At 49.1% G+C, this 10,432-nt stretch overlaps 1 protein-coding gene across 1 annotated transcript in view; it reads right to left on the reverse strand.

Annotated features, from left to right (window-relative positions):
- ACSS1 (acyl-CoA synthetase short-chain family member 1) overlaps nucleotides 1-10,432 on the reverse strand; it is a 36,853-nt gene that overhangs the window by 16,548 nt on the left and 9,873 nt on the right. Inside the window, exon 3 of the mRNA XM_010836608.1 lies at nucleotides 4,457-4,656. Coding sequence (XP_010834910.1) covers nucleotides 4,457-4,656 — 200 coding nt within the window. The remainder of the gene's footprint in view (nucleotides 1-4,456; nucleotides 4,657-10,432) is intronic.

The following is a 10,432-nucleotide window of genomic DNA, read 5'->3' on the forward strand; positions in this document are numbered from 1 at the left end:
TTTTACCAGATCTCAGCATCTGTATTTGTCTGTGTTTGTTTGTTTTAATATTTAGTTATTTTCCTCTATGCTGGGTCCTCGTTGCTATGCATGGGCTTTCTCTAGATGCGATGAGCAGAGGCTACTCTCGAGTTGCCATGTGTGGGCTTCTCATTGCGTGGCTTCTCTTGTTGCAGAGCATGGCTCTTGGACATGAGGGCTTCTCGAGTTGCAGCTCGCAGGCTCAGTGGTTGTGGCACATAAGGTAGTTGCCCTGTGGCAACGTGGAATCTTCTGGGACCAGGGATCAAACCCATGTCCCCAGCATTGGCAGACAGATTTCCCAACCACTGGACCACCAGGGGAGTCTTATATTTGTTTTTAATTGCTCCCATGGCCAATTACCACAAATTTAGTGTCTCAGAACACCCATTTTGTTTTTTTAGCTTATGGTTCTGTAGCCTGGGTGAGCTCGGCAGGGTTCTCTGCTTAGAGTTTCACAGCCAGTATCAAGGGGTCAGGGGTTGGGGATCTCACCTGAAGCTCGGGGTAGAATCTGCTTCCAGGCTATTCAGGCGTTGGCAGAACTCAGTTCCATGTGACTGCAGGACTGAGGTCCCCACCTTGCTGACAGTCAGTCAGGGGTTGTCCTCAGCTTTTAGAACCACTACACCCCCCCCGGGGCAACACCTCCTCATCCTCAAAGCCAGCAAAGGCAGGCCAAGTCCTTGCCCCACTTTGAATCTCTCTGACCTTCCTCTCTGCCACAGCTTCAGCCAAAGAGAGTTCTCTGTTTTTAAGGACTTGGGTGGTCAGATTGGGACAACCCGCATCATCCCCCACCTTAGCACCCCATCACACCTGCAGAGGTCATCTGCCACGGAAGGGACATATTCACAGCTACTGGGGATCTGGGCACTGGCAATCGCTCGGGCCACTCTTCTGCCCCACAGCCTTTGCTATGAGGGAGCTTACATCAATCATGTGCAAGGCCACATGAAGAGGAAGAGACCCCTGGCCCCTCCAACCATCCAAGCCAACCCAGCTGATGTCCCAGATACCACAGAGCATGGTGAAGCCATTCCCACTATGCCCACCTGACTCCTGCCCCACAGAATCATGAAATATAATAAGAAAGTATACTATTCTAAGTACTAACTTTTGGAGTAGCTTGTAATACAGCAACAGATAACCAAAATACTACCCTCACTGACCCAAGAGAACACAGACATTTGTCCCAATAGGGTCTTACCCCCAGGAAACTGACATCTGAATGGAGGTGTAGGGTGTTGGGGAAGAGTTGCTTAATGGCAAAGTTCTGGAGAAAAGCTATAGGAGTTTTCCCTACTGAGCCTCTTGGAGCTGACTGGGCCCTGCCTTCCCATGGCCTGGCTGTTTAGGATTCCCGAGGTCTAGGAGTTGCCCTGCATCCAGTCACCAATTCCCCAGAATCAGCTGCTTTTTCTTATTTCAGAGAATCTTAACAGAAACATTTGGTAACTATGACCACATCAGCAAAACAGAAAAGGAGCAGCCTAATGTAATGTTAACAGCAGCAGCAGGATGCCTGGGTTCAAACCCTGCATCTGTCACTAAACAGCAGTATGATCCCGGGCAAGTGACTTCACTTCTCTGTGCCTTGGTCCCCAGGACCACATGGCTTCACTGGAGAATTCTACCAAATAAAAATAAACTAACATCAATCGTTCTCAAACTCATCCTAAAAATTGCAGAGGTGGAAATGCTTTCTCACTCATTCTATGTGGCTAGCATTACCCTGATACCAAAATCAGACAAACACATCACAAGAAAAGAAAACTACAGACCAATATCCCTTATAAACACTGATGCAAAAATTCTCAACCAAATGCTAACAGACTGTATCCAGTAGCATAGCGATAAGGTTATATATCATGACTGCTGCTGCTAAGTCACTTCAGTCGTGTCCGACTCTGTGCGACCCCATAGACGGCAGCCCAAAAGGCTCCCCCATCCCTGGGATTCTCCAGGCAAGAACACCGGAGGGGGTTGCCATTTCCTTCTCCAGTGCATGAAAGTGAAAAGTGAAAGTGAAGTCGCTCAGTCGTGTCTGACTTTTAGCGACCCCATGGACTGCAGCCCACCAGGCTCCATGGGATTTTCCAGGCAAGAGTACTGGAGTGGGGTACCATTGCCTTCTCCAATATATCATGACTAAGAGGGATTTATTCCTGGAACGCAAGGATGGTTCAACATATGAAAATCAAGGATAGATATATATATATCAGTGGAGCATAATACAGAACTCAGAAAACAGCCCTCAAATATACAGTCAAGTTAGTTTTGACAAGGATGCCAAGACCATTCAACGTGGGAAAAATCGTTTCTTCAACAAATGGTTCTGTTATTGCTGGATATGCACAGATTAAAAAAAATGAAGTTGGACCCTTACCTCCCACCATATACAAAAACTAACTCCAAATGCATCAAAGACCTAAATGAAAAAGCTAAGGCTATTAAAAACACTCTTAGAAGAAAACACAGAGACCAATCTTCATAACGTTGTATTCAGCAACTGAATCTTAAATAATACACCAGAAATACAAACAACAAAAAGAAATAGATGAACTGGACTTTATCACAATTAAAAATTTTTGTGCATAAAAGGTCAATATTGAGAAAGCAAAAAGACAACACAGAGAATGAGATAATTGTGAATCATATATCTGATAAAGGTACAGTATCTACAATATATAGAGAACTCACAACTCAACAACAACAAAAAAGACAAATGACCAATTAGAAAAAGAGCCAAGGACTTAAGCAGACATTTCTCCGAAGAAGACACAAATGGACAACAAGCACATAAAAAGATATCCAGTGATATTAGTCATTTGGAAAATGCAAATCAAAACTACAATGAGATACCACTTCCGACCCACTGGGACGGCTATAATTATTTTAAAAGGAAAATAAGTGTTGATGAGGATTTGGGGAAACTGGAACCCTCACACATTGCTAGTGGACATGGAACGCAGAGCAGTTCCATTGGAAAAGTTTTGCAGTTCGTCAGTAAGTTAAAATAGATTTACCACATGTGCCAGCAATTCCATTCCTAGGTATACACCCAAAACAATAGAAAGAAGGTGTTCTTGTACATAAACGTTCATAGCAGCTCTATTCACAATAGCCAAAAATTAGAAACAAGTCAAAATGCCCATAAACAGATAAATGGATAGACAAAATGTAATCTATCCATACAGTGAGATATTATTCAACTACAAAAATAAATGAAATACTGATTCACACTACAACACAGGCCCACCTTGAAAACACCATGCTTGGTGAAAGAAGTGGGACACAGAGTGCCACACATTGTAGGAGTCCGTTTTTACAAAACATCCAGAACAGACAAATCACAGAAAGAGAAAGCAGATCGGTGGTTGCCAGGGGCTGGATGAGGGGAAATGGTGAATGCCTGCTTTATGGATATGAGATGTCCATTTGAGGGGTGGAAAATTCTGGAATAGTGATGATGGTTGCACGACACTGTGAATGTGCTTAATGTCTCTGAATTGTACACTTTAAAGTGATGCAATGGTATCAGGAAAAAGGAGAGGGTGGAAATGGCAAAAGTCTTATCTCATATGGTATTTATGAAGACTAAATTAAAATTATAGGAGATGACCTTCACAGATTGCTTAGACAGAGCCTGGCACACAGTAGGTGCTAAAGTTGAGAGAAAGAGAAGGGAATGGCAGCACCAACCCTGAAAGCAACAGGAAATGTTGGAAGGAAGCAGAAAGGCTCCCAAGTCTTTCCTAAAGAGGGTGGTCAGCAGAGGTCTGAGAACTCTGCCCTTCAGCTCTGTCCACTACCCAAAGGCAAGTCTTCTGTGAGACACAAAGAATTCCCAACGGCCCCCAGAACTTGGCACCCTCCTGGGGGAGCCAGCTCAGCAAGCCCTCCAGGATCTCAAGGGAGCAGGGATCTGGCTGTACAAACAAGGGGCCACCATGCAGACACTCTGCCCTCTGACACCAGAAAAAAAAAAAGGAGACGATATTGCTCTACACACCTGTCTGGGAGCCTCTGACCTACCTGCACACAGAAAGTCAAAGATACACCACAAGGCCCATATCTGACTCCATCATTCCTCACCACAAAGGCTTTCATCTGTTGACTGATGGAACCTTCCCTATGCCTCCCCAGCCTCCTTTCACCCTACGTTTCTTCCTGCCTCCACTGCAGCCACATAGCCTCCTCCAGCGGATACCTATGCCGTTCCCTCCACCTGGAATCTTCCTTCTTCATGTGGTTCAATCCAGTGCACTTGGATCTCAGCTCATAGAGCAAACGCTCATTCAGCCACACACTGTGCTTCGCAGTGCCTGTCATCTGTCTCTGTGACTTTCAGTGATGTCTGCCACCACCCTGAGTCCCTGAAGGCCAAGGGAGACCCAGATTTCTCCCTCCATCCCACTGCCCACATGCTCACCATCGTTGATCCTCCCAGCCAAGGACCCCACACTGAAGCCAGCAAAGATGACATTGTGGATGGCTCCGATCCTGGCACAGGCCAGCATGGCAGCCACAGCCAGTGGGGAGACAGGCATGTAGATGGCCACTCGGTCCCCTCGGCGGACTCCATACCTCTTGAGTGTGTTGGCCAGGCGGCACGTGGTCTCCAGTAGCTCCCTGCAGCACAAGGGAGGGAGGGCCGTCAGAGAAGGGGGAGGGCTGGAACAGTTCTGCAAACTGCAGGCACTGCAACCCCAACCAGCCTGAAGAGGGCAGCCGCTGGAACACCTGGTACATGGGACAATCTTTTCAGAAAACATTGTAACTTTGTAGGCTGGTACTGACATGGATTCACGATCACACTGCTGAGGAAAATCACCTGCCCCTCGTCCACAGAGAACAGGGCTTCTCAGACCTGGGATATCTGGTCCCCGAGGCTCCTGACACATCCACCCTGAGAGGCCCCAGTTCTCTGGGTCAACACAGGCCTTGCTGAGCAGGGCACCCCCAATTCTGTGAAGCCACAGAACTTTGGGGAGGAAGGAAGCCCATGGGCCTGTGGCAGGACTGCGGGGGTGAGGGATGGGGATGCTGAACACCATGCCCTCACCTCACACACCCACGAGGCCCCTGCCTCCACTCCCAGTCTTAGGCTCGGCTAGCCGATCAGAGTGCAGCATCCCCCTGAACAAGCTGATTGATTGGCCTGAGGTTTGTGTATGACCCAACCCAACCCTGGGAGGATGACATTCCCCCAGAAACCAGGGGTCTGCAGCAGAACCAGGGGTGGGGGAAGTACAGGAGGGCAGAAGCAGCTGCACAATGAGTTCAACTCTATTTCCCAAGTGGTCCTGCTGAACCTCACTTCCCACAGGAAGGGAAGTTCCCCATTTTTGCTGCTTTTGTTTTATTGTATTTGTTATTTAACAGAAAGAGCTGGCATGGAAGGGCAGAGTAAGTTCGTCCCACACACATGGCTCCACCCTTGTGGCCAGGACCCAGGAGTGTTTGTGGTTGCCCCATGCTCAGAGACCCAGAAAGGGGCAGCCTGGCAAGGGCCACCAGGAAACAAAGGGGGGGTGGTGATAGGCTTTGGGGGAGCCCAGATGAGAGCAGATCACCAGCATAACCAAGCAGGACCTTGTAGGACACCACTCCCCATATACTCCGCTTTAGCTCCTCTCTGAAACACTCAGATAACCGTATCTCATACACGTTCCTGAGTCCTCTTACAGATGCTAAAACCCCCACCAAATGGAAGAAATGAACTACTTGCAGCCTCTGGACCTACTGGAGCCTGAGGACTGATCATGTTAACAGCCCGGTTACCTCACCATCAACCAATCAGAGAACTGTGCACAAGCTGTTCACATACCCTGGGACTCCCCTCCCTCACCTGGACTTTAACAGGCTTTCCAAAACCCATCGGGGAGTCCAGGTGTTTTGAGCGCCAGCTACCCTGGACACCTGCTTGGCACCCTGCAATAAACGCTGCACTTTCCTTCACCACAACCTGCTGTCAGCAGGCTGGCTCTACTGTGCACGGGTGAGCGGAGTGACTCAAGTCTGGTTTGGTAACACAAGTGCGGCCTACACTCTCTCCTGACTCCTGCCCAGACTGGCACAGACCCCGTCCCCTCTCTTAAGGCTTTAGGACAAAAGCACCACTCACTGGCGCCCCATCCACCCTGCACCTGAGCTTGTGATGAAAGAAAGAGCACCCAGAGCGCCCCCAACAGCAAAAGCCCCAGAACCAGGGCCCAGAAACATGCCTCCTGTCTGTGACAGCACTGAAGAGGCAGTCATGGTCAGTCACCCAGAAGGTGACTTAAGCGCAGCCCACATGCTGTTTTTAACAGCCCTGAAGATTTATGCAGTTGGTGCTGAGGAGATGGAGGCTCAAGTGTGTCAGAGATCAGTGGTGATGAAATCCTGTCCTTTTTCTACAGACGGAAGGATGGAAGGCAGCATTTTGAAGTGAAAGAAGGAACAGAATGGCCCAGACAGAGTGGCCTGGGTTACTCACTACAGTAGCTGGACAGGCATGGGAGCTCAGCTTTCACAGCCGGCACAAGATCACCTGAGAAACAGCACCTGAGAAACAACCCCTCCACCTTGTTGGACTGTCACACGTGTGACCGAGAAGCATCACCCACTCAGGACCCTGCCAAACATTCAGTAGAGATTATCTCTACCATCAGGCATCTTTGTTTGAAATTACTTTTAAAAGTACTAAAATCAACTCATTCACTTTGGTGAATTCATAAGATGTTAAAAATTCTGTTCTCGGTACCATGAGGGCAAGCTGGGCACCAGACCAAGGAAATGAGAGGAGAGTGTCCTCTGGCAGCCCAGCTCTGATGGGGAAGTGAAGGCACATGAGAGGGTGAAGGGCGTTCACCGCCTCAGTTTAGGGTACGATTGCTGAGGGCAGCAGGGAGAACTTTCGGGAAAGGTCAGCGGTGGGGAGGAGGAGGAAGGCAGCAGAAGGGAGAGGATTCCTTCCGGCCAGAAGCTGCCTGGCGACCAGAGCTGGACAACCGACCTGTGTGGCCCTGGGAAGGTGCGGAGACCAAGCGACAGTAGCCAAGGTGTTCCCTGGAGGATCAAGGGGCCTCCCCACGGGCCCTGCCACTGAGTCCGCTAGGTCCCGCACTCTTTTTTTATATTTGTTTATTTTTGGTTGTGTTGGGTTTTCGTTGCTGTGCAGGTTTTTCTCTCATTGTGGCAAGTGGGGGCTCCTCTCTAGTTGCAGTGTGCAGGCTTCTCTTTGTGGTAGCTTCTCTTGCTGTGGAGCACGGGTTCTAGGCACACGGACTTAGTTGCTCCATGCATGTGAGATCTTCCGGGACCAGGGATGGAACCCGTGTCTCCTGCATTGGCAGGCAGATTCTTTACCACTGAGCCACCTGGGAAGCCTGGGTCCCGCACTCTTGCTGCTGCCTCCAGAGAAGTTTCTGATAAAGAATCTGATCTGGGTAAAGCTCTTGAGTTCACTGCCCTTCCTGTCCTCTCCACCAAGGCCATAAAACTCAGGGTCGAAGAAATCCTTGAAACCTCCTTGGGGTTCCTGGCCCCATCAGTCCAGCCTCTGCTTAAACAGGGGCTGGGAGTCACCTCACACAGCACTCCCTCTTTCTTTGCTACTTCAATAGAGAAACAGTCTTCCTAGAATCAGGCCAAGATTTGTGGCTGTTCCATTTCCAGCCCTTGGTCCAGTTCAGGCCTTTAAAGATGTCCAGAATAACTCTGTCATGCAATAACAGCCCTTAAGATTCCTGGAACACTCCCTCCACCATCCCACAAAGCCTTTCTCTCCCAGCTTCTCTCCCCCAGCCCTCCAGGAACCGACTCTCACACCCTAGAAACTTCCAGGTCACAAAACAGACCCCAGCACTCCCATGGTGTCTGCTCGGGTCAGAATAAGGAAACCCAGACCCTTGACCCCAATTTTATATTTAACCATGTAAATGAAGAACACATTTATTTTTAATGCTTAACACAGGTGGCCCCAATTCAACATGAGGTCACTAACCCACTAACTATCGCCACACCCAGAACAGGACTAACCAGGGCTTTGCCCTATCACAATCAGGGAATTAATTCTCAAAATCGGACTTTCCAGACTATCTATTTGTCCCTATTTAATTCCACCTCAATTTCTACTCATCTTTCCAGCGCACCCATTATTTTTTTAAAACTTGGATTTTTGTTAACAATTTCCTCCAGACTTACACCACTGGAGAATAAGGTCAGCAAACCTAGATCTTCAAATCACGAAAATGTACGTTATGCAAGTGATCCTCCAGGTACTTAAAAATTTACTCCAGGGTACTCAAAAATCATCCAAAAGCTGTCCTTGGATATTCATGACTTCTCAGACTTTCACAAACCAATATGCTGCTTCTATATCAAATAGATAGTGCAGTCACTCAGTGACCAGTGCTCTGGGCTGTCCCTGCAGGAAACACTGCTTCCTCCTTGCCTGTGGGGTTTTTCCAAGGGACAGTGACATGCAGCTTTCTGAGAAATCACCTAACAAAATAAGTTTGAGTTCTATTTTCCAGTGCGAGGAGCAATACATTATTCGTCAATCAGGTTCTGAACAAGCTATCTACGTTTGTCTGCCAGGAGACGCCTCAGGGCCACGCCTTCCATGTGGAGGCACGAAAATGACAGGCACAAATACACAGAATTGCCTCGCCTTCAGGGTGCTGAACAGCAAAAGGCTGCCTGGCCTTGGGGAAGAAAGGAGACCTTTCACAGCCAACTCTAAGCTTCAGCTGGGAGGAACGTCCATCCAACGCTAATCCAACCACAAGTATGTGAAATCAACACAATACCTGCCTGAACACAGACAGAAGAAAGCCATCTCTGGTCCAGCTCAATAAAAACAGGACACAGCTGGACAGACCCGGGGAATTAAGATAAGCGTGGGGGGTGTGTGTGTGTGTGTGTGTGTGTATGTGTGTGTGTGCACGTGCACGTGTGTGTGCGCGCGCACGCACTGCTGCTGTATCTAAGAAACTAATGTGGAACACACAACCTGCTTACTTGCTACAATTACTGTGGCTCTTGTGTTCACTAGCTAAGAGGCTACCTCCTTCATTGTCCACTTGCCCCACTGAGTATCAGCTTCCCTTCAGCAGGGATTTGTTCACTGCCTTCCTCCCAGTATCCAGAACCGGACCTAGTGCAGAATAAGGTGTGTGACAGATGTCTGTGGAATGGAAGAGACCAGCAGGTAAGCCTGAAAGAGCCCAGGCAGGCACAGGGTGACTGGAGCCTGGGGTCTAACCGTGAGCGCTGGTCCACCTGCAGATGCCTCCCAGCCTCCTGCACTGAGAGAGGGTCACACTGGAGGAAACATCCTGCCCCTCAGAGAGTGCAATGGGCAGGACAAGCCCACTGTTAGGCCAGCCCATGGCTACTCCTCTGTCTACGCTTCCTTCTGCCGAGAAGGGAAGGAGCCCAGGGAACGGTGTCACTGGGTGTGTGGAGGCCTGCGACAGTGTCTTCTCTCCCCTAGCCTGGTGCTGATGGGAGGGGTCAAGCCCAGGGTCCAGATGAAGGACTGGACAGGACAGGTCTTCCTTCAGTCTGCTTCTCTAGACTTGACTTCTTTGGCTGCCCCAGGTCTCAGTTGCAGCGTGCGGGATCTTAGTGTGGCACGCAGGCTTAGCTGCTCTGCAACATGTGGGACCAGAGTTCCCCAACCAGGGGTAAGACCCACCTTCCCTGCATTACAAGGCGGATTCTTAACCACTGGATCACCTGGGAAGCCCCTACTTCTCTAGACTTTGCTATTCTCTTCAGTAAGCCATTTCTGGAAGGTGAAGATGGTAAGAAAAGCGAAGGTTGGCAAGAGAAGTGGGGCACAGCAGAAGGGACCCCTTCCCACAGGAAGAGGCTTGCCAGGCCTCAGGACCATCCCCTTCCCTCTGGCAAAACTCCTCTGGCCCAGACATTACTGTAGCCACTAAATCTGATCTAACGTGAGGCCATGTGCTTACTCTGCTACTTACTGCCACCAGAGAACAGAAGCCCAGGAAATTCAGCTGAGCGGGCTCATAACCCAAGTATGAAATTCCTCTCACGTCATGGTTCGATCTCGTGACCATGACCTTGAGCAAAGGTAAGCTGCAGGGAACTGTAAAGCCACTGCCACATGTCAACACGAATACGCCCAAGCTGCCCTTGCCAACGAAGCCCCAGACACGCTCAGGGTTCGAAGCAAACAAGAGATGAAACACCACTGCTGACCCTAGGCCAGCCAGTGAACTGAGGCTCACTGAAGCTGCATGTTTTCTAAATTCCTTACAAAAAGTAAATGTATTTTTCTTGAGGCTTTGCTATACTCTGTGGAAAGTTATGAACTCAGAGAATTTCCCTCTCAGGAGAGTGTCTCAGTGAAGGACATCTGATTAGAGGTGGGGCTCCCCCCTACCCTCAA

This window comes from Bison bison, unplaced genomic scaffold, assembly GCF_000754665.1.
Source record: "Bison bison bison isolate TAMUID 2011002044 unplaced genomic scaffold, Bison_UMD1.0 scf7180017864063, whole genome shotgun sequence".
NCBI lineage: Eukaryota > Metazoa > Chordata > Mammalia > Artiodactyla > Bovidae > Bison > Bison bison.